Here is a 25,157-nt window from a genome sequence, read left to right as displayed (position 1 = left end):
GGCGGGCGACCATGCGAATTACAGGCGAGGAGAGTAGATTCAACACCCCCCACTACAATTCCCCTCCTTCGAATCCTCGTCGCTCGGCACGTGGATAGTGTTCCGCGCTTTTATTTTTGCTTGTGTTTTTCTACAGTGTTTTTTATTATTTCGAATCAGTATTTATTCCCGCGATGGCTAAGAAGAGAGGGAATGTGTCTTTGGAGAAGAAGAAACGACCCGGCATAAAGATTTTGGCTAAATTTCAGGAAAAAATGAGGTAAATCGAATTATTTATATGATTGATGGTGCACCCTCTCTGACTTCGAGATTCAATCACTTGAGTACGAACAATCGCAGGGCTTTAATTTAAGAAGGTACTTTCAAGAGCCGATAGTGCTGTTCATAATAGCAGTATACATTCATTCTCTAGTTTTTTTATACATACGAAAATATAAACTAGAATGCATTGTGACGTGTGGTACTAGCCCGGTTTGCATTAGTCGCTAAAATATGTCATCAATTTGTTACGTGTTCAGGTTAAATGATCGAAATCGATATTCGGCAATTAGCATGAGTGTTTACACTTTGTCGATCATAAGGAATATTCTTATCACTTATTGTGACTACCTAAGTATCCAAGGTAAAATTACAATGTACCTGGCAGAATTTTCCATACAAAGTAAATACGGCGCGTACGTATTAGGCCACTAAAATACGCGCGTTTTGTTTTTAGAAATAAACTTGACGTAATTCTGGGGTAATCATACATGCACACATTACTTACAAATCAGCCACCTACAAAACTGTCATCAAATCAGATACTACTGCCAAGTATAATTTATTTAGAAACTAATGATGATTTTGATATACTATAACTAATGATGACAAAAAAAAAAAAAATTGAAATCAAAATTGAAATTCTAAAAAAAAAACATAAATTTTGATAAAAAAAAAAAAAAACAATTGGAGTACGTGGTCCTGGCGGGCCCATGCTTATATTGCCATTACAACATTAATATAGCTCGACTTGTATTTTCTTGTGCTTGTTTTAAAAAAGCCCGCCTTTACCACTATCTCCAATTTTTTTTTTTTCAATAAAAATTTTTTTTTTTTTTCAATTTCAATTTTGATTTCAATTTTTTTTTTTTGTCGTTATAGTATATCAAAATCATCATTAGCTTCTAAATAAATTATACTTGGCAGCAGTATCTGATTTGATGACAGTTTTGTAGGTGGCTGTTTTGTGGGTGGCTGTCAAATTAATATACTTGGCGAAAGGTTTTTGCAACAGAGGTGCTTTTTGGGGATATCAGTACTTTTTGTGGGATTTCGCTTGAACATTTAAAAATTTTGCTCGCTCGCTGCGCTCGCTCGATAGATTTTTGGGATACAGAATTGATATTTGAGACGAAAATAATCAGTGGAAAAGCCAAGTTAGAGCTTTCTCATAATTACATGTATCAGGTCCAAGGTCTTCTACACATTACGAATAGGAAGTGGTGCTATTTTATAGTTTGGACGTCAAAGGGATTGATTTTTGATAAAACAAAACGTGACGATAAATTCTGGACCGAAAAAATGGAGAATAAATGAGCAGATTTCTTTTACTTTTGTTTGTAACCCGAAATCGTAGATTCTAGACGCGCCCGACAACGCTCAATCCGCGAACCCCCTCAAATCATCGAAGCCCAGATAAGGCCGCGCGTAAGAAACAGTAAATTCACGACCGACAGACGACAAAACACTGTAATCTAAATATATGTACATATGTACATAAATATAATAGCTTTGTATATAGCTTACGTGCAATATTTCTGTGATTTATGTTTAGTTAGTTATATGTATTACTGTGCTAAAAATTTGCTAGTCATATCGTTATAATTATATATCTGATTATTCATTCCAGGAATACTTTCTACTTTCCGTACTACTTTCCATAGTTTGCGCTTTCTATAGAATTTATTTAGCCATATAATGTATACAATGCTCGATGCTTTGTTATATCAATTTTCTTTATCAAGATTACTGTCATGTTTCACTTATACTGTTTCAATTTAATTTCTATGAGAGCCTTCTCATACAGATTTCGTGATTATGTTTATTAAGTTTAAACGAGTTCAATTTTACTTTTACCATTTTATATTATTTTTCATCATTTTGTATTTGTTTGGTGCAAACCCGATCATGGTTGGGAGGTAGGGACGGGTTAGGCGGGTCTCTGTTTGATAGCGACCTCCACGTGGTGAGACCTGGGAGATTGATGATATTTTCGTTGCTATATCATGAATTTGCTCACAGCTATTCGTTGCATTTTCAATTTAAAATGACCTGTGACGACGTCTGGCCGGTATTCGTAAATAGTTACGTATTATTTTCGAGACTGTATTAGGAACAGCTCTCAGCCGATCAAGCTATGCTTTGAGCTGCCTCAAGACAGTCCTGCAAATCGAACCTGACTATGAATACCGGCTATTAGACTATTACCAGTCACGTGATCGCATTGCGTAGAAATACGGACGCCGGTGAATATAATTTTCGTTGAAATATGAAGAATGTATATCTATATCAACATACGTATAAGGAATTCTACGTCACGTGAATCAAAAAATGACCTCGTATTTTTTCAATCTATTCATACTTTTTTTTACATGAAATAAAGGTAAAAAGAATCGACACGCATTTTGGTGTTCGTCCGAATTATGTTTGTTTTCGAAAGTTACAAGACAATCATTCAATTTTGATCCAAAAGGAGCTCGGATATATCCGGTTCTATTCGACGTAAAGACATCATTTACAGTGCATTCGGAAGGTGAACGAATAAGCTTTCATAAAAAAAATGCAATGTTGAACATTATTGAAAATCCCAATTTTTATAAACAATTCAAATATTTGACGATTTTTACCTCATTAATGACAAGTTTTCGATTTATAAAAAAAATAGTTTCGGGTTCCTTATTAAATTCTGTATTACTAGTAAACTTTTTCAAGTGGAATCTGAAAGGAGTCTACTTTTTTTTTCTATTATTCATCAGGCGCTGCGTCGTGCCGAGCGCGATACACTGGGCTGTTTAAAAGTATTTGAAACCGAATGCCCGTGAGGGGTGGAAGAGGATAGCCGCGTCACCCGCCCCACTCCGGGGACAGCTCGGCTGCTCCGTCTCACTTGTTTCTTTACCCTCTCTCTCGCCACGGTTAACGCGGGAAGCGGAGTAGCCCGCGCTTTCTAGCTAGGCAACGCCCTTAAGAAAAATCTTATCTTGCCCGCTCTTCACCGGATGGTATGTGTACACACAGTTTTGGGTTTTACGACTCTTTATAGCGAACAAGTCCGAGCCTGCACATCCCCCGCCATTCTCTATGATATGTATGTTCGGTTTCAAATGAGCTATTATAACAAAGAAGCTGAACCTTTGCTATCGAGGCGTGAATTTATAAAACCCAAGCTCCCCTTATCGTCATCGATTGCTCCAAGCAGAACGAAACATTGAAAACTGGACCTGTGGACATTCGATTGGAATTTGACTGTAGCATTACGTTCCCACCACACACTTCTGCCTACTGCGTGATCTTGCATGATCGCATTATTGAATATAATCCGATCAGTGGTACTGTTAAAAAATTGGTATAAGTGAATTTTGGAATAATGATATGTTTAATTAATATGGATATTGAAAATAACATGTATAATTTTACTCGTTAAAATTTAGAATAAGATAATTTAGAATAGAATAAGAAAACTAAATATAATTGATGTTGAATAAAAAAATTGTTAAAAGCATTCAAAACGTCGTTTTAAACCTTCCTTCAGGGGTCATTTCCTGAAATTTTTTCAATAGATCTAGCGGGTTTTACCCTATCCGATTTATGTGCGGCTTTCCTGCGCCAAACAAGTCTCAACAGTAATTATTGTGTGTGTGTGTGTGTGTGTGCGTGTGTGTGTGTCAAATCCTATGAAAACGCCACCGAAAATGACCGGGGGGGGGGGGGGGGCGCTAGGGGGGAGCTAGGGGGGAGCGCCGCCATCTTTGAGTTAGAACCGGCATATACATATACACTACTGATCGCATCAAAAACGCCACGCAAGACGAATCAATTCACCTTTTCTCAGGTGTTGATTACGTAAGAGATGAATCTATTCATGCGCAAAGTTAAATAATGACGCTAAGTTTATCGCGTAGATGTGCAAATACAGTTACCAAACCAATAACTCTCATAATTTCGAAACGGGAATCACTAATTTCATCATTTCCGGACATATTTCATAGTATTTTTCGATACAAGAGTATAAGGCGGCAATGCCGCACAGAGAATCTGCCGGTAACGAGTTCGACAAAGCCACCCTTTAATCGTATTTCGAACACTATTTTCTGTACACTCTGCCTGTAACCTAAAGTCCTGTAATGTTATGCACTGTCCACTAACACTTGAGATGTCTTTCAAGCATCAGCATAAGAACAACTCCGTTAAGTGCCTACGAACGGCGCATAAAGAGGACTTTCGGTATAGGTGTTATAAAAACGAATTCTGCAATACGGTTTTTCCACATCCAAAACAAATGCTGGGATTTAGTTTTTTCCATCTCATGATTCTTTTGTGTGTGTGTGTGTGTGTGTGTGTGTCAAATCCTATGAAAACGCCACCGAAAATGACCAGTGGGGGCCGGGGCGCCGCGAGTCGCGGGGGGGGGGGGGGGGGGGGGGGGGGGGGGAGCTAGGGGGGAGCTAGGGGGGAGCGCCGCCATCTTTGAGTTAGAACCGGCATATATACACTACTGCGATCAAAGTGAAACTTCCAAATAGTCGGTGAAGATCAACTCGAGAATCGCCAGCGGACGCAGAGTTCAGTTTGCTCACTAATTGTAATCGAGGTTCGAGTATGAGTGACCTTTTGGTTAAAGTTGAACAGGGGCTCCTTCGCGGTGCTGTGGTAAAAAGTATTGTCGGAGAGTCTTACGTAGCATTCAAAGGTGTTCCATACGCAGCTCCTCCCGTAGGGAAATTGAGGTTCAAGGTAAGTATATATTTTGATAACCCATTACGAATGTAGTTTCGAATTTTAAAGAAACAATCCAACTTTTGACACGACATGCGACATATCAACATCGTTTGTAACTCACCAAAGAATAATTTCGTTCCGCATTTTAGTTTCTGGCAACTCAAATTTTTCAAGTTCCACCACCACATTATTTTATTCCAACTACGGCAAGATGTCTGCGTTATTAATGGAATTTTATTCTGATCTTTTTCTCTTCAAGTGACTTGTTCATTCCTGGTTTTAGGTCACTGCCAAGTTTTATCATTAAGGGATCGTCTCAGTGTGACCCACCGAAAAATCACTGGTTTTCGCGAATTTTTTTTTTAATGTTCAAATAAACTGATCGGTCCGGTTTTTTTTTCATAAATAAATACGTTTATGAAGAATACAAAATGATTTTTTTAAAGTTTATTTATTGAGTGCATCATTGTTGTATAAATTGTTGTAATTTCACGTGAAAAAAAAAGGTGCTGCACGGTTTACACGATGACGGCCGCAATTTTGATCTGAAAAAAAAATTTCAAAAAGATTATTGATCTGTAGGAAAGTCGCTATCGCGCTATGGAGGGTTTTTTTTTTTTCAAATTTGACAAAATGGCGGCGGTTTGAACAAAAAGTGTCGAATGTGGCCTTTTTTTTCGACAGTTTTTCGTAAAAAAAAAATAGGAAGTTTTCAAAAAAAAAAAAAAAAGCTTCCATAGCGCGATAAAGAATGACGTTTAAAATGTTCATCCGAAATTGGAACTAGATATCTTTAAAACTCTTCCTTTGAGAGTGGAAACCGTTTTGAAAAACACCATTCTGAGAAAAACGCGTTTAAAGATTGAAGTTGGAAAAGTTTATATAAATCGTTTACTTACGATTAATCGGCGATGCCAGGTCTTGATTTTTTTCTTGGGGGTTTCTCTCGTACGTCTATCCGTGGTGGATGTCAAAAACGAACTGAAATGCTTGGACAGTTTATTCTGCAAGGTTATAGAACCTAAGCATCTTAGTACTCGCGCAGGTAGAAAACCCGTTCCCTTTCTACAAGAAACGCTGTAGCGACCGTAATAATTTGAATTTCGATTTAAAAATTTGAGAGAATGTTTAGAACAGTGTATACTATACGATAATGCAAAAAAAAAAATAATTTTTGGAAAATTTCACACTGAGACGATCCCTTAACATTATTCGATAGAGAAATAATGATATGAGGAACTTTGATTTTACCAGAATTATCGATATTTACCTCTGTTTTCAGATAAACGAGCATAAAAATTATATTATACCCCAGTGAACACAATTATGTCAAACTGATGTCAGAATGACGTCATGTCACGTCATGATTTACGTAAGATGTGAGTCATATATGAGTCACATATGACTCATAATTTCCCACTTCCTGACGTAAGAATCTTACGTAAGATAAATGACGTAAATATGACCTCCAATTGACATCATTATGACTTGACTGGCGTCAAAATGACATAACTCTGATGTCATAGAGAAGTAAAGTCGGTACCGGAAGCTTACAAAAATATGACGTCCAGCTGACGTACTTGTTATTTAGCTGACGTCAAGATGACTTAAATTTGAGGTAAAATAGTGATATAAAGTTGCGTCCAATGCTTACAAAATTGTAACGTCTGGCTGACATGATTATAACTTATCTGACGTCTCGATGACATAACTCTGATGTCATAGCGATAAAAAGTATTTAAGAATGCTTATAATAATATAACTGTTACAACAGACCTGGTAAAGTCAAAATGTTTATATTTTTCATTTATAAATAGTGATTATTTTGTTACTGTACTTCTATTACAATATAATAATTGATTTTGAAATTAGTTTATATATTTTATTTATGACAATATCCTAATATTTTCAATGTTAAAAATATATTTAATGAGTGCATTTAAAGAGAATTTGCGGTAAGTTAAATTTGGGCACTAAATATAGAAGTAAAAATTAAGAAATGTCATATGAAATTCCACTTACGAATTATTTAATCAATACATGATGCAACATAGAACATAAATAGAAGAGTATCGTTGATGGTTTTTTTTTATACCGTCGTGATATTAGTATTATGTCACTCGTATGTAAAAGAAAGACCGGAAGCTGATCAATTTTACGTAAAAATATGAGTTGTTTCTTACGTAAGCGTATGACGTGTACGGTATTATGAAATTCTTTTGACGTCAGAATATGACTTGTAATTTATGTAAATGTATGATTTATTTCTTACGTAAATAATATATAAATTTATGACTTTGATGTGACGTCACACATATGACAGGGATTAGACATAATATTTACCTAATATTTAAGTCACAATCATGACGTCATATAAAAGTCAAATGTTAGGTCAGTACTATGTCATAATGATGTCATACTACATGACATCATATCAGAGTCATCAATAAAGTCATTTTTATCTCATATCTATGTAAAAATTCGATGATCTCTATGTGACCTATCTATGACGTCATATGGAGGTCATGTGTTCACTGGGATATGTATAGTGAATGCGAGAGATTCGCAAACCGTTGGGCTTTCAATGTATATGTAAACTATAAAATCAAAGCTTCACAACAAAGAGTCAAAGCGAATAGTTGATAAAGGCACAAGTTCAGATGTGATGTACGATTCTTACATAACTGAAATACGGTATCGAAGCCCAAATTGTTTTCATATTTTTTTCGGCGGAATAAAACTTGGAGAATTACACCAAGAAGACTACGAAACTTGATTCCATCATCATATTTCAAGGTTTTCGTATTTGGATCAGCTGTGAATCTTTATCCGCAGCTCAGAGAATTGAACATTGGACATTGGACATTGGACAACAAAAAATTAATGTAAATTATTCTCTCAGGACCCAGAACCCCTGCAACCATGGACAGGCATCCGAGACGCACTGGAAGAGGGACCAAAGTGCGCTCAGTTCAATCTATTCAGCAAGTCGATAATTGGCGATGACGATTGCCTTTATCTGAACTTAGCGACACCTTCACTAACGGGGTCACGACCCGTCATGGTTTGGATTCACGGAGGACTTTTTAGTTACGGTGACGGAGGTTCTGATGTCTACAGTCCAGATTATTTGATGAAGACGGACATCGTCCACGTCGGCATTAATTACAGACTTGGTATCTTGGGTGAGTCCATGTTCCATACTATCAATCTCGAGTTATCAATTTCTCACAAAATACACTATCCATTCTTAACAAGGATTTCTTCAACTTGAGCACGAAGCTGCGTCGGGCAACATGGGGCTTAAGGATCAAATCGCCGCCCTGAAGTGGCTGAAGGAGAATATTGCTCAGTTCGGTGGTGATCCAAACAACATCACACTCTTCGGGCAAAGTGCCGGTGCTGTTTCTGCTCAGTATCTGCTGCTATCTCCACTCGCTAAAGGTACTTGATAATATAATGAGGAATTGATTAATACTTTTCTTTTACGTCCATCCCGATATGGCATTGAAAATTTACATCGATGATAATTTTCTGACTTAAGGCCTCTTCCACAAAGCCATCATGCAGAGTGGAGTTCTCTTAGTGCCCTGGGCATGTGTGTCAGAGCCATTGAAAATGGCGCATCGTTACGTCGCTGCTTTTGGCAAAGATATCACCGACCAGAATGAGATCGTCGAATATCTTCGTACTATTCCAGCCCATAAGCTTATTGAGATGCAGATGAAGATATCAACCCCAGAGGTGGGGCACCTGCCCATTCTCGCAATCAGTATCAATTACTTCGTAATTCGACTATCAACCTATTCAGTATACTTGATGCTTTGACACGATTTTTCGGTGGTATGTTCATACGGTTTTAAGTCGTATATTACGTGTTTTTCAGGAAACAATAAATCTTGTACTTCCGTTTGGACCGACCGTGGACAACAAAAGCATGCGACCTTTGATGCCCAAGCCCATCGAAGAACTCGCTCAAAAAGGCATCGACGTTCCCGTTATTATCGGATACACCGCTCACGAGGGAGCTATTTTCTTTTCGCGTAAGTTGACTTTCTTTCAGACCAAGAAAATTCTCTTCATGTTTTTGTATAGTTGAAAAAATCCAAGAATATTCACAATGAACGAACGTTTTGTGAAACATTTTCACCAGGCGATTTTCAACCGAAATATGCAAAACTTGACAAAAATTTTGAGGCCTCGGCGCTTCGACCCTTGACCGCAAAAGCGCCATCCAAAGCAGCGGTAATCCTCCAAGAGATCAGGAAGTTCTACTTCGATGGTAAGCCTGTGACTAAATATCCCGCTGCCAATTACGCGCGGTACATAGGAGATCTACAATTTATCCGGGGAGTTCACAGGATGGTGGATATTCAGCGTGAGAAGAAATCTCCGACGTATCTTTACAGATTTGCCTATGACAGTCCTAGGTCAGTCACGAAGATCATGTACAACGTAGATGAGAAAGGTTTGTATACATGTAATTAACTAGGAGGAGGGTTTTGTTCACTCAATTCGATGTGAATTCATCTGGAGACCAGCACGTTCTCTGCAATAATATAGTTAATCAACATGCGCGAATTACGTACAAAAATAATCAAATCGATTGAAAGTATATTACCATTTCATGGGTAGTATATGAAAACGAACGAAGACTGTTACCATGACAATTTTTAACCTAATTTCTCATACCATGTGTACTCTCAGATGTTATCGGTTTCGGGGTTTCACACGCTGAAGAAAATCCGTTTCTGTTTTACCCGTCAATGTACCGCGAGCACGTGAAAATGGAGCCTGGCTCCCCTGACCAAATGGTTAGTGACAGATTGATCAGACTATGGACGAACTTTGCAAAAACTGGGTAATTATTCAACTCGCTATCCTTGCCTATTTGAGGCTCATAAAAGGAAGTTCAGCGAAATGTAATTCATGATTACGAATTTTTGGAACGTTCCACGGGGTACCAGTAATCCAACTCCACTGATCGATGATTTGATAACTACGGTATGGAAACCAGTGACCAAGGCAACCAAGAACTATTTGGAAATCAATGAAGAACTTTTCACTGGTGAGGATCTCGATGAAGAAATGTGTGAGACGTGGAAACGCATCGAAATGGTCTCCAATACCTCATCTGAGCGTTTCCATCCCGGGAGAAGTTAGGAGCAAGAAATTATTCCTTCGAGCCCAGATATGTCTGAGGAGTTTGCGAAGTCTACCACCAAACAGACGGTCAAGTGATTGAAATTACGTAGCTGCAGATAATCCTCGCCCGCCTCTAGATACCATTCTTAAGAAAAATCATAGCTTGGTATATTTCTATCATTTCCAGCAATCTTTTTCACGTTGAACATATTTGGAAAATATTCTTGCCCTTTGTCAACGATCTCTGTTTGGGAACCCAACAGTTATATTTTTCTCTGTTGTAATTGAATGAATAAATTTCTGTATGTATAAATTTACGCTATCGAACTTACTCCCGCATACAATGAATGAATGATCACCTAAGAGTATAGTTCGGCAAGGGAGAAGAGAATCTGTCAGTCGATATTCATAGAATTGTGACGTCACCGAGCGACTGCTGAACGCTCGATGATTCGACCAACCGCTTCTTATAAAAGCGCCACCGCGGAGCGAGGATCACTTCTCGTTTGACCAGCACCGAGTTTACATCAGATTCGCTCATTAAAAGACCCCATATTGGTTAGATAACAGGTTGACAACGAATGCCCTCTTTTACTTCACTCCACGTAGTTTGTGCATATTCATTGGGCACCTAGTTCGTGTAACATTATCCGCAGCGCCTAGTTCGCGCTATTTTCTTCAAACAACTTGTTCGTTTACAATAAGTAAACACATTTTGTGCATACCTTCCTTTAATTCTGGATACGTTGTCTACTCACCTTTGAGAATACCCAACTTGTGCCTACATTTCCGGACAAACCTCCTCAATCAACAATGAATCAATACTGTTTATTCACTTTTCAGATATTTCCGACATACAGGGCAACTCAAGTTATAACACCTCGAATATTCTTCCAGTTTCAATAAATTTTTCTTATTCTACCTTATTTATTATAATTGTCTTTCAAATATGTCTTTTTTTCATAAAGGTCAAGTCTTATCCTATGAACGATTCATCCGAGCCAATCCACAAATTAAACAATTTCTCATTCAATAATTTCCTAGGCAGATTTTTACGAGGGGTTTTGCAAACGTGAACCCTCGAAGCATTGTTTTTGCAGATATACTAACAGTTGTGCTATAAAAATTTGTTTTTTCAACACCCGATTAAACAGTTCGATTTTCGAAGCCTGTGGAGCAATTGCAAAGTGACTAATTATCGAACACCGTGGTGAAACGACGTTTGTGCATGGTCAAATTTCATGCAAGTAGCACCTTCGGTGATTTTCAAATCAGACTTTCCTTCACAGGTATTGCAAAAAATAAAATATACCATATACTTGTGGATGGGCGATACCTGACTCATGTGATCATTTTGATCGCCTTGGCTCAAGCAGCGCTTACACTTGCCTTTACGGTTCACGCTACAAACTTTACAGTCATCGGTAATCGCCCACTTTGCGCACTCGTAACACAATAAATTATTATCTCTTCAACGCTTTGATGAAACTGACCAATCTCGCGCGATAAACTGCTACCCAAAGCCCCAATTTTCATGTACATACATGCGTGTGATAATTATAGTATTTGACATTTGGGACGACTGTGGCATGATGCGATGTCAACCCGAACATGAGTCATAACTCCGGTTGCTTGAGTTAGGCGCACGCATTGTTCCGCGTAAAGAGAAAGTCACAATATAGTGAGTGTTTTTTTTTTCGGTGTCTGAAGTCAAATCAAGAACAAGTCTCGTTTAGTGTTTCGGACCTTCCGGGGGGCGCCCTCTTCGGAACTGTAATGATTACTTCATTTACTGTACAATATTTACAATTATGAACTTCGAGGAAGGATTTACTAATAATATCTATACTTACATTAGCATACGTGAAGAAAAAATATTAAATTAGCCGAGTCGAACTCATTCCTTCAGGGAAACATTCTTGTCCTTGAAAATAATGCTAAGAGAATAAAGCCGAGGTCGTTAACTACAATCGTGAAAAGCAAGATTAGATTTACCGTTATCATCAAAATGCACATCAACAAACGTGGGGCTTTAAATTTTTTTGAAAAAATACGAACTCACAGTATGTCGATTTACATTATTCACATTAGTCGTCATGCGTTACAGCCAGTAATTATTTCCCGAGCAATCAGAATCCACGTTCACCGTGACAACGCGTTATTTCAACACATCTAATTGCCAGCATATCTCGCGGCCTCGATAATAAGTTGGCATAAGTACGCGGAGAAGCTGTATAACATGTTCGAAGGCTCTTGCCGGTTGCAAGGCTCACTTCGTGATCGGTATTCGTTCCATTCTCCCAGTCCAGTATGAGCGGGCCTGTCGTTAATGTCAAACAAGGATCCCTTCGTGGCATAACAGTAAAAAGTGTTATCGGTGAATCTTATCTCGCTTTCAATGGTATACCATTTGCAGCGCCTCCTATAGGTAATTTGAGATTTTCGGTGAGTTACAACAATTAAAAAGTTATCGCATCTCGAGTCATATTATAATTACAGATATCCACAGTAGCAGATTTTGTTTTTTAATATGAAAACGGCGCGTCATTAGATATTTCATTCCTCTTGTCAGATCCGTGTGTTTCTATATTAGGCACATGTCGTGTCTGGATGATTAATACACATAAATTTATTAAGCTTGTTTTACCAACGTTTGACCTCGATCACGTGTTTCACCTAGCAGTAACTGTTAGCGTGCATTCAGTCGCGCCCATGCATTAGATTTGCATCACCACGATTAGTCCCAGATAAAGTTACGATTGCTTGGTTGCTATCCGCTTCCAATACATGGGTATAATCATGCACTCATGGCAACATTGCGTGCAATGCAATGTTATGCAATACTAAAAAAAAAGAGATACCAAAATTGAAAAAAACATTAAAAAAATATGAATCTGTAGGAATTTTTGAATAGCTCAAAAAGTCGAATAAAATTGTTTGTTACATGAACATGAAACAGAGGAATCACGATTGGACATCATTCCATTATCTCATGGTATCTACCTGGCATTATTGAAACCAAAAATAATCAAAAGCTGTATCGGACACGAGATTGATTGGGCATAGATATTTATTGGATACAGACCGTTACGACACCAGTGATATTGAATATAACCAGAAGAATCTTTCGTTTTCTGCAATCAGCTTGAAAATGGGACGTCAGCATACTTTTTTACATCTGACTATTTTGGTTTTAACTTAGAATTTAAATATATTTATTCAATCTTTGGAGCTCGATGGAGCTGTGTACAAAACTGCTGGTGTCTAATTGGGCCGTATCCAATGATTCTCTGTATCCAATCGGCTTGTGTCCAATTAGGAGGTAAAGTGGTTGAAGAAAAAACCGACAATTTGTTGGTGATTTTTTGAAATACAATGTCTTTTCCTCATTTCATGAAACAATTTCTTCGCGCCCCGACCATTCCAAAGGATCACCTGGGCCTAAAGAAGTCATCACGTACGATGGACAGTTGCTACTGTGTGATTTTTAACTAATATTGTTTCTTCGAATGCGAAGACCTAGGGGAGAGTGGGGTAAAGTGAAACCTCAACTGTAAATAGATAATCGGGCCACAATGAGCACGATAGCTGAAAATTATGGTTTCAACTAAATTCAGTTATTTTAGTCTTCCAGTTTTTATTAAATCACGAACACGTCACGGGAAATCGACAATTGGTAGAACAAAAATCTAACATTTGGGAGTCATTTTTTTCCCGTGGTGCCTACTTTGCCTCGCTCACCCCGAATCTCGAATCCATTGCGGTTTCCGACTATTTTTGGTGTCCACTAACGCTAGTGTCTAATCCGGTGGTGTTCAAACGAGCCTTTCCTCGTAAAACAAAATATACGTCATTCCTGAGTGCTGCAATATCAACTGGAGAAAATTAGTTCAAATTCAACAGTTCTTGAGTTATTTGTGGACGTGTATACAAACAAACGATTTCATATAACAGTATAAACTGTATTATCAGTGGGTCAGACAAGCGGCTCAGTGTTACCGGGTATAAGCCAAGTTACATACTAGCAGGTGCAATCTTATTCGTGATTATTTTGGTTATTATATTCATCGCCAATTCGACGGGTTGAAATTAAACAAAGCACAGGTCACTTTCGGAGGTTTTAACTTAGACAGAACAATGCAAGATTGATGAGAATTAGAACAGTAGTTTCACACTAACAATAAGTTCGAACAAAACTGAACTGCGTACAAGATTATTGATAGTATATTGATTATGATATGCCACAAGAGCCTGTGGCACTTATAACTGCTGCTAAAAATACGAGACTATATCGTGAAATCATGTTTGATCATTAAGTTTCATCAATTTTTCGTTGAACGTTTATCTTTCTCCTATGTCCTATGATATTTACAAGACCCTAGCGTTGAATTGTAACAGAAACGTTTGAAAAAGTTTTTACAAATCTTTAGGAGCCTCAACCTCCTCTGCCATGGAAGGGTGTACGAGACGCTGCAACAGAGGGACCAAAAAGCGTCCAAATCGATTTCTTGACATCGACACCGATTGGCGACGAAGACTGCCTTTATCTCAACATAGCCACCAAATCGTTAAAAGGATCTAGACCGGTGATGGTTTGGATTCACGGAGGAGCCTTCGTATTTGGTGATGGTAGAACCGAATTATCAAGCCCAGATTACCTAATGAAGACGGACATTGTGTATGTGTCGATTCAGTACAGACTTGGAGTCCTCGGTAAGTGTTTTTGGCGGCGATTGCGTAATATTCGACTATACCGGTGACTAATGAAATTAAAGGATTTCTGAATATCGATCATGAGGCGGCACCCGGAAATATGGGTCTGAAGGATCAAGTGGCGGCTTTAAAATGGGTTCAAGAAAACATCGCCCAGTTCGGAGGCGATCCGAACAATGTTACCATCTTTGGATGCAGTGCTGGCGGTGCCTCCGTACATTATCTCCTTTTGTCACCTCTAGCTAAAGGTAGTATATATCTGCATGATAAGTGTAAGAATAATTCTTCGCTCATTTTCTAATTAAAATTATTTGGCCATCAGGTCTCTTTCACAAGGCCATTATCCAGAGTGGCGTGACATTGAATCCCTGGGTAACCACTTCAAACCCAGTCGTGACTGCTCAGAGCTATGTTGCGCTACTTGGAAAAGAAACCACTGATCCCAATGAGATCGTCGAGTATCTGCGCACGATTCCAGCGAATAAGCTTATACTAGCTGAACAGCAAATTCAGACCCGAGAGGTTAGTAAATCAGCGTCACGAAGAGCGTATAACGTTCCTGGTGTTGGATTAGACAGGCCTTATTTCTCTAGGTTAATTGTTCATTTTGCATTGATAATGCATTAATTAGTAAGCAGAATTAATACATAGTAACACGACTCACGGCAACGCACCAGTGGTTCAACTGATTTCATGATTCTAATTTTGTTTTTCAGGATAAGATTCGCTTTATGTTTCCATTTCTACCGAGTGTCGATAGCAAAAGCCAACAACCATTTATGCCAAAACGCCCCCTAGAACTTGCCAAAAATGGTTTTGATGTGCCCGTAATCATTGGATACACCAGTCATGAGGGAAGTTTTTTCCTAATGGGTGCGTTTCGATTTTCTATTTCGGTACTGATATAATGCAAGAAGTTTGGACTAAATAATTGATGACTGTAATACGTTTCTACATTTACAGGACTTACAACACTGGATCTACCATTTGTTGATGAAAATTTCGAGGTTGCGGTAACCGAGGACTTAGTCGAGGGAAATCCATCAAAAATATCCGAGGTGGCGAAAGAAATAAGAAAATTTTACTTTAAGGATAAACCTATAAACAAAGACGTGATTAGCAACTACATCCAATGTTATGGAGACATATACTTTGCCAATGGTATTCACAAGGTGGTTGAATACCAACAGAAGAAGAAAACTCCAACTTACTTTTACAGGTTTTCATACGACACCCCCAATTCCTTCGGTAAACTGGCTTTCGGGGTGTCAGAACAAGGTACGAAATTAATTCTACCAGCAAATGTCGAAATTCATTGGAATGCGGAAACGAATCTCAATATTACACATAATATTTGAGGAAATGATAAAAATCTACCGACGCAGTGCATTGCGAATCAAATGATTAGTCGGTTCAGATATTACTGCACGGGTATATTTTGTTGGGTCTGGTTTCACTAACGCCTTACGTTATCACAGGTGCTGGTCACGGTGACGAAGTTACGCGCTTGTTCTACCCAATGGCGTTGGCTCAAAATATAAAAACCGACCCACGCATATCGTCAGTCGATAAAACCGTGTCCGATAAGATGGTCAGAATGTGGACGGACTTCGCAAGAACTGGGTAGGTATCTCATAAAAATAAATTTGCCGACAACCACAGATGTGAAACTAGGGCACACAGACGAACGATAATCTCAACTGATTTTTATCGTTGCCATTTAATATTGGCTTGCAGAAATCCGACACCGCAGATCGATGATTTAATAACCGTGATGTGGAAGCCAGTGACGCCAACAGAGAAAAATTACATAGATATTGGTGCCGAAATTTCTGCCGGAGTGAATCCGAACGAAGAGGTGCAGCAGTTCTTCCGGCGCATCTCTGAGATTGTAAAGAGTTAATAGTGCCCTCGTCAAAATGAACGGTGTTTTCCATTCGGAGCCACTTCACGAATAATTCAAACTTGACATGGATTTTTTATTTTTTCTACAGTGCATTAACTCCATCTCGCACAAAAATTTCTTATGACGAGAAAAAAAGTGTGGAGATACGTTTATTTTTCATTTAACATTTTGGTTTGAATTTTTATCAAGAACAGAAATGAATATAAGTGTTTCAAATGATGTTTCACAAATAAACAGCATTTGGTTTCAGTGCTGGTAATGTTTTCCTTTTACTTGCTAGATTTAGCAAGAATCTTTCGAATGGCAGTCATCTACAATTAAAAATCCCTTCAATACTCATCCACACCATTTGCACGATTACGTCCATTTGGTAGAATGATAATGTATATAATGGGATAATATGAGACACATCAACGAGAGAACATGATATGAAGAACTGCAGTTGCTTGTCGAGAATAATAATGCATGCACATAGTAAATCAATATTTACAGTATATAGTATACCATCTTACATTTTATAACTCATTATAATACTTACTTTGTATTTGCCATTGAAAGAACAAAAGTTCATGACAGAAACAAAATCTCACGATGATACTCTTGTGAGGTGACAAAAGCAAATAAGGGGATACCTTGGATTGGAGGGTCAGAACGAAAAGACTAAATTTACCGAGAAACTTATTATCATTGCATTTTTCATTTGATCTATTGTTGTATAAATTAATTGATAGTATATTTTGATATGAAAAATTCTTATCGTTACCCTATTTTAAATAGAATTGCGGAACGCATTTCCGTTTGCCTATTTAATTGATCTTTTCACGAGCATATCCGTTTTCAATTTTAACTGCATGACTTATTAATGTAGTTTAGTCAGCCCTGTCAAATTGTTAGATTGATGTTTGGTATTACCTTCAAGATAACGCGATAAAAAGTCTTGTGGAGGGGTTGCGTAAAGTTTTTAACATTAAACGATTGATTTAGAATTCAGTCGAAGCATTCGTTTGATCAGACATGGGTGGCCACGTGGTTAATGTTAAACAGGGATGGCTCCGTGGCAAAACGGTGAAAAGTGCTGCAGAAGGGACCTACATCGCTTTCAAAGGTATTCCGTTCGCGGCTCCACCAGTAGGAAATTTGAGGTTTGCGGTAAGACTCGTTTTGCAATAATCGACGAATAGAAAAGTTTTGAACTTGATAATTGTCCAAATATTGAGTTTGATTCTTGACTCTGCCATTTGACGAATTAATTTATCGTTAGTTGCGGATCGTAACGCGGCACAATAGCTTTCCTAAGTTACATTGCGGTATTTTGACGGTCAACACGTAGCAGTTTGTAGATAATTACAGATAAGTGATAAGGATTTCGTGATTCTGTATAGGTGCAGTCTCGACAGTTACGGGCAAGATAATTTGATAGTGAAGGTTTGATTTGCCGGTAATTCATACGTCTTGCAGTATGATGGAATATATCCGAGTTCACCGACCTTGAAATCTTAAAGCATATAGTAATAGGGATCTTCGCAAAAGAGTATTCGAGGTTTTCATTAAAGCTTTACAGAGAATATATTTTAGTCAGAGAGAAATGAACGCACGACTTTTTACAAATCCACTATCATTGTTATCTATTTAACCGATTATGAATTTGCGGGCATCTTATAATCCTTGTTTATGCCGTGATCATGTCTTCAGTCTTAGAATTGACTTCCGTATTTTACTCTTTCTATTTCAATTTCGTCTTTCCTATTCGAGATGTTGCCTTCAACTGCCAGCCTTCGAAGGAGAGCCGACCCTCGCACTCGTTATGCCTGCGTCAAGCGCGTTTTCTGTCTTTATCAGGCAATCTTCTACCATCCTTCTTTCGCTCCACTGCTCAAAACTGCTTACTCGAAACATTCTCATGCATTCCTGGGTTCTTCTGACCGAATCTTCCTGCCTTCTCTCCGCTGGTTCACATCCATGCGTCATAAATCTACGGGTTTTTATATTCTAAAATCTTACCTGTCACAACTACTCACACAGTACAGCTCGATTAAAACTGTCCCCGATTCTACAAGCGTCTAATACTCAACGTAGGCATGTTATATCGTGAATTTCTTTTGACCCTTTCAAATTTTTGTATCGAACAGTCTCCTTTCTTCAAAATATTATTTAGAATTGAAGATGTGTAAGCCTAGATGTTGAGAATGGTGTTCACCGTGGAATAATAGAAAGCAGGCAGTTGTTATCCAATTTTCGACACGAAGGTACAAAATTGTTTTGCAAAAGTGTTCGAGGAGTACAATGATCATTCGTGAACCGGATAGCACGATCACTTTCCGATTCATTAATGAATACTGATGCAAAGAATAGTTTATGTTAAAATGTATATTAGTCATGCAATTTCTCGCTTGATGTCTTTGCCAATCAATTCTAACTATTGTATGGGAAATGGATATGGACCGTTCTTCAGGACCCTCAGCCCCCGATACCATGGACCGGTGTGCGAGATGCTTCAGAAGAGGGGTCAAAATGTATCCAAATTAACTCGAAGACATCACCATTCGCTGGTGACGAAGACTGTCTTTACTTGAACGTGGCAACCACATCGTTGGTAGGTTCGCGGCCGGTGATGGTTTTCATTCATGGTGGAGCTTTCATCCTTGGTGACGCGGGTGATATGTTGTATGGCCCAGATTACCTGGTAACCGGAGAAATTGTATTGGTATCCATACAATACAGACTTGGTGTCTTCGGTGAGTTCATCCGACGTTCGTAATTCTGAGATTCAATCGTACTGACATCTGGTTGAATTGAAGGATTTCTGAATCTCGATCATGAGGCAGTGCCTGGAAATATGGGACTGAAAGATCAAGTGGCGGCATTAAAATGGGTGAAGGAAAACATTGCCAAATTTGGTGGCGATCCAAACAACGTAACCATCTTCGGAGAAAGTGCTGGTAGTGTCTCTGTGCATTGTCAGCTTTTATCACCACTTTCCAAAGGTATACCATCTGCCGGATCTAGCAATAGAGTTTGAACAAAACTCTTCACCGACGTAGTAATCAGTCATTACGTGTTGGTAATTCCTACTACCGCTAATGCTGTTCAGGTCTTTTTCACAAGGCTATTATGCAGAGTGGCGTGGCATTGAATCCCTGGGTATCGACTTCCGTGTCGGTTGAGAAGGCTCATCGTCTCGCTGCTAATCTTGGCAAAGAAACCACTGACCCAAACGAAATCGTCGAGTATTTGCGCACGATTCCAGCCATTCAACTGATAGAAGCTGAACAGCAAGTTCAGACTCCAGAGGTTAGTAAGCTAGCATCATACATGCCTTTGTATTGCACAATTTAAGTTCGGTTTGGGCGTCGAGTATCAATTTTGTGGTGAAGTACACTAAAAATCCCGAATTACTCCGTATTATAGTAAACACGCGGTATTCCGGTTTATCACACAGCACTGGTGGTTCAACTGGTTTTATGATCACTACTTTGTTCTTCAGGAGAGGATTCGCTTTTTATTTCCATTTCGGCCAAGTGTCGACAGTAAAAGCCAACAACCATTCATGCCAGAACGACCTCAAGAACTTGCCAAAAATGGTTTCGATGTGCCCGTGATCATTGGATACACCACTCACGAGGGGAGTTTTTTTCTATTGGGTAAGTTCTTGTTAAACTATTCCTGTACTGGTATGCGAGAATTTGAACCCAAAGAATTGATGATAGTAATACATTTCGATATTTGCAGGACTCACAACACTGGATCTTCCATTTCTTGATAAAAATTTCGAAGTTGCGGTAACTGACGATTTAGTCGAGGAAAATCCGTCAAAACTATCCGAGGTGGCGAAGGAAATAAGAAAGTTCTACTTTAATGATAAACGAATAACCGAAGAGGTGATTGACGAGTACATCCAGTGTTATGGTGATATATACTTTGTCAACGGTGTCCACAAGGTGGTTGAATATCAACAGAAGAAGAGAAGTCCGACCTACTTGTATAGGTTTTCTTATGACAGCCCCACTTCCATGAGCAAGTTGGTTTACGGGACGTCAAGGAAAGGTACGAAAATTATTCTTTCAAATGTCACAATTCATCGAAACGTACAAATGAACACGAATACTGTTTGAAACAAAAAGATTTTGTTTGAATACGAACCTACTAAATAATTTACACGGTGTAAGCGAAGAAAGTTTGTTTCATTTGATCGAAATTTATTCCAATCTAATACATTTTTGTTTTGAGCGAGAAAATTCTCCATCAGATTCATGTTGAAATAAATTTTTTACTGGGTGTAATATTTGATGAGAAAGCAGAAAGTTACCGATACAGTGTATAGCGAAATAAATAATTAGCAGATAGAGATTATCATACTGAATATTTATCTACGTCTAATTTCACTCGAGTGTTACGTTAATACAGGCGCTGGTCACGGTGATGACCTAATGTGTCTATTTCACCCAACGGTATTCGCCAAAAGACTAGAAACTGAACGTACTTCAGTTGCAAAAACCGTATCGGATAGGATGGTCAGAATGTGGACGGACTTCGCAAAAACTGGGTAGGTCTCGTATGAATAATTTTATGGATGACCACGAATATGAAACTGTAATGAAGGGTAGACAAACGAATGATGATCTCGACTGATTTTTATTGTTACCATCGGACATCACCTTACAGAAATCCAACACCTCAGATCAGTGATTTGATAAACGTTAAATGGGAGCCGGTGACCTCAACAGCGAAAAATTACATAGATATTGGTGCAGAGATCTCTGCTGGAGTGAATCCAAACGAAGAGGTGCAGCACTTCTTCCGACACATCTCTGAGATCGTAAGGAGTTGATACTGCCCACGTCAGAGTAAACGGAATTCCTCGTTTGAGGCCTGATGATGAAGAATCGACGCTGAGATTAACTGCGTAGTCTTCTATGCGATTCATTAACACGGTTTGAACACGTGTATTACTGTGCATATTTTTACAATCAGACGAACTTAAACCCGGGACCAAAATTCGTTAACTCTAGAAAATTAATGTTAACTTATGTTTATGTAACATTCAATATTTCGGGGTCAAGTTTTGTGAAGAACAGAAATTGATATGAATACTTTTTGTGTAACTTTCACATTTCTTATTGTTAGATTAAATTCTCACCAACTATCTCCGGAAGTTAACATATGGCGTTGGCCGTCAGACACGGTAAGTATTCCTGAGATGTAGGTTAAATCGGAGTTCCGTAATTTATATCATATGTACGCATACATGCATATCTAAGTCTGATGAAACACACCATCCAGAAAACCATTTTCACTAGTCATGCTCACTTTGCAGTATTTTCGTTGGCGTAATTGTCCAGTTGATTCGTAGCGTTATCTCGGAAGTAAATATGACGATGTATCAACGACGGTTGACCCCAAATGGTGATAATTCTTCACGCTAAGTATGCAGATCTATGTACACCATGGCTGATTCATTGTGTTAATACGATAATGTAAAACCTGGCTAATATTTTATCATTTCTCACTGATATTATACACTGTGGAGGGAGGTAAATGAGCGGAAAACTTTTAGACATAAATTTTATCGGAAATTTCCTGAATTTTCAGACAAAAATCCGATTTTTAGAAAACGACGGAGAACATTGTGGATTTGACATTCTAGGTTTTATTTTTCAAATTTTACGTTGAAAATGACAAGTGAGAGAATTTCCGATAGAAAACCGTGTTTCTAATTTTTCTTTAACGCATATTTCAAACTGTTTAATTAGATTGGAAAACTTTGTAGCAAAATCTAATAATTGTGAAAACCCCTGTTAACTCAAGCCAGAGGTCTTTCGTACTCGAGAAATCGCTTTGTTGACGCCTAAACAATGTGAAGAACTCATAAAAAAACACATAAAAAATTCGGAGGCCGGTTTTGCGTACAGGATTTGGTGGATTGGCCCACATACAAGATTGTCGCAAGATACTGTCGAGTTGTTTGAGAACGTCGAAGTTGAGTCAAACAAAAGTATCGTGGACGGTTTAAGTAAACTACGGATTTCAGTTCGGTCACTGATCGAGTCAGACATGGCTGGCCACGTAGTTAACGTTAAGCAAGGATGGTTACGTGGTACAACAATGAGCAGTATCGTTGGAGGATCCTACATCGTATTCAAAGGCATTCCATTCGCTGCTCCTCCAGTAGGGAATTTGAGATTTGCGGTAAGAATCCTGTTGCAATAAATTGAAAATTTTCGATTGAATTTTGAGTGTTTGTTCGTATCTTGATGTTCACCCCTTGATACTGTCGTATTTGGGTTTTATTTATTATTTATTTTGGTTCGCAACATGGCGTATGTTTTGCCAGGTCACACCGCCTGAGACACAAAATATATTTTCCACAATATACTTGTGGCAATTAGCGAGGGCTTTACAATGAGCGTCAAGGACTTAACAACTTTTTATGCATGACCCTATTTGTGGTATGACGATTATTGGGGGAGGAAATTTCGATTTGTAGGTCATTCTCCAGTGTTTTACAGTATCTATAGCCAAATATTTCCATATTCACCAGCCTTAAAATTGTCATAAGAAATACTTGAAATAACGTTCTCTCTTCAAGCCGATCATTGAATAATTTACTTCAATTTTCGTAATCAGTTTCTGCAAAAGCATGTCTTAATATAGATTTTTGACGATATTATTTTGAAAATAGTAATCACTAAAATTGTATAAGATGTCAAAAATGGTACCATTTACGGAATAATGAAAAGCAAACAGTTTGTAATTGCACTGAAAAAATAATTTAGTCGTAATGACCAACATTTGGTACTGACGAGGAAAACAGTTTCGGAGACTTACTATACACATATTATTCGATAGTAGTAATCAATTAGTAGCTCTCATGATATCGTAAATTTAACTAATCTTTATCCACTGAATGGATTTAATGAACTGTATGAAGCAATTTACTTGAATCTACCAAAGGGTATTCTGCATTTTGATATTAGCATGAAAAAAGTATTATTTATCAAATTGAGTGAATTAACATCGAGATTTCGTATTTATATGTATATTTTATTCGATCAAATTTTTATTCAATTCTGAAACAATTATGTCATCAATTTTGGTATTTACAAGAAAATAGTGTTTCCACGAGAAAATTTTCTACAAAATGCGTCCAAAAATTCATTTTTTTCAGAAATTACAAAATTTTCTCCGTGTCCAATTTTCCTAAAATGCATCTATTACCAGTAACTAATTTCTCTAAAATTTATGGCGAGATAGAAGTTCAATAGATTATCCCGAGATACGTTGTCACATCCTCGATGCCTAACATCCCTGAATATTAGCCTCATTATGCATCACCTATTCAATTCCATGGATTGATATCTTTTCACATAATTATAAGCTTCATAATTTCGTTTTAAGTCGTTCTTATATTCTACTTTCCGTATGCATGCATGGATACGGTTTCTTTCATCTGCTGATTGTTGTGAGAAACATTCATTCTTGTTGATGTTATCCTTATCGTCGAATAATATTAACGGTAATCTGAATGCAAACAGACTTACGTGCACGTACGTACCAGAAGGACCACACCAGAAAAAGAGTGGTATCATTTCAATATCGTAAGCTCACGGTCAAAGTATTTTATCTTTTACAATGCCTTTGATGGCTTTGGCTATTCATCTCATCAAGATTTGAGCAAAAATTGTGTAGCGTCAAACAATGTTCATTAGGATGAACCAGATGCCTGAAAATTACCTCATGATGTTTTCGGAAATGCAGGAACTGGCGTGCACGTGCAGCGTAATAAAACCTTTTTCGAGTGGTGTCTGTTTGAGAAATGATAGTCGAAGGCCAGAACAGGATGTCTTTGTACATATGATGCAAGTACGGAAATTCTTATCCGCACCAGTGTGAAAGGCCGGAGTGGGCGTAACTAACCCACTACACTGGACACAGAGGGCAGGGGTAATTTAGGGTGAATAAGAGGGCCCAAAATATCATCTCAACTTACGTAAATCTTCCGTACTGGTCCTCTTCCCATCAAAAAATGGAAGGAACGAATTAAGAAGCACGTTAGAAAACCGCACGCTAAGGAATGAACACCAAGGTGCGTTGCAGCATGCAGAATCAGGGGAGTTCTTTAAAACCCTGTAAACGAGGCAATTCAACAAAAATCTATTAACGGAGCAGTTCCGAAACGTTGTCTGACTAGAGCAGTTCATCGAAGACCTTTTAAGCAGTCAGTTCAAATCATCATTAGAATATAGTAGTTTACAAAATCTTTTAGAATCAAGACAAGTAATGTAACTTTGAAGGAATTCCGTTCTTTTCTTCTATTTGGATATCATGATTTTAATATTCAATCGTTATAATCTTGATATAATTAAATTTGAATAAACTTAATCATTGTGTTTATTCTGTTTCATGAGTGAATCAAATT

At 38.0% G+C, this 25,157-nt stretch overlaps 2 protein-coding genes across 2 annotated transcripts; both read left to right on the top strand.

The window, feature by feature from the left end:
* Positions 1 to 4,789: 4,789 nt before the first annotated feature.
* Positions 4,790 to 10,419, top strand: LOC124223827 (esterase E4-like). Its single transcript, XM_046636131.2, has 8 exons — positions 4,790 to 4,992; positions 7,880 to 8,162; positions 8,236 to 8,421; positions 8,522 to 8,721; positions 8,864 to 9,020; positions 9,131 to 9,445; positions 9,685 to 9,838; positions 9,945 to 10,419. The coding sequence occupies exons 1-8, from the start codon at positions 4,858 to 4,860 to the stop codon at positions 10,138 to 10,140; spliced, it is 1,626 nt and encodes a 541-aa protein (XP_046492087.1). The 5' UTR covers positions 4,790 to 4,857; the 3' UTR covers positions 10,141 to 10,419.
* Positions 10,420 to 12,266: 1,847 nt separating this feature from the next.
* On the top strand, positions 12,267 to 22,280 carry LOC124223828 (uncharacterized). The gene is made up of 16 exons (XM_046636132.2): positions 12,267 to 12,567; positions 14,553 to 14,835; positions 14,898 to 15,083; positions 15,158 to 15,357; positions 15,552 to 15,708; positions 15,799 to 16,113; positions 16,314 to 16,458; positions 16,573 to 16,733; positions 17,748 to 17,890; positions 19,194 to 19,476; positions 19,540 to 19,725; positions 19,833 to 20,032; positions 20,226 to 20,382; positions 20,471 to 20,785; positions 21,146 to 21,284; positions 21,404 to 22,280. The coding sequence occupies exons 1-16, from the start codon at positions 12,433 to 12,435 to the stop codon at positions 21,567 to 21,569; spliced, it is 3,171 nt and encodes a 1,056-aa protein (XP_046492088.2). The 5' UTR covers positions 12,267 to 12,432; the 3' UTR covers positions 21,570 to 22,280.
* The last annotated feature ends 2,877 nt before the right edge of the window (positions 22,281 to 25,157 follow it).

The sequence above is a fragment of the Neodiprion pinetum genome, chromosome 7 (assembly GCF_021155775.2).
Source record: "Neodiprion pinetum isolate iyNeoPine1 chromosome 7, iyNeoPine1.2, whole genome shotgun sequence".
Lineage (NCBI taxonomy): Eukaryota > Metazoa > Arthropoda > Insecta > Hymenoptera > Diprionidae > Neodiprion > Neodiprion pinetum.
This window is presented reverse-complemented; position numbering and strand designations above follow the sequence as displayed.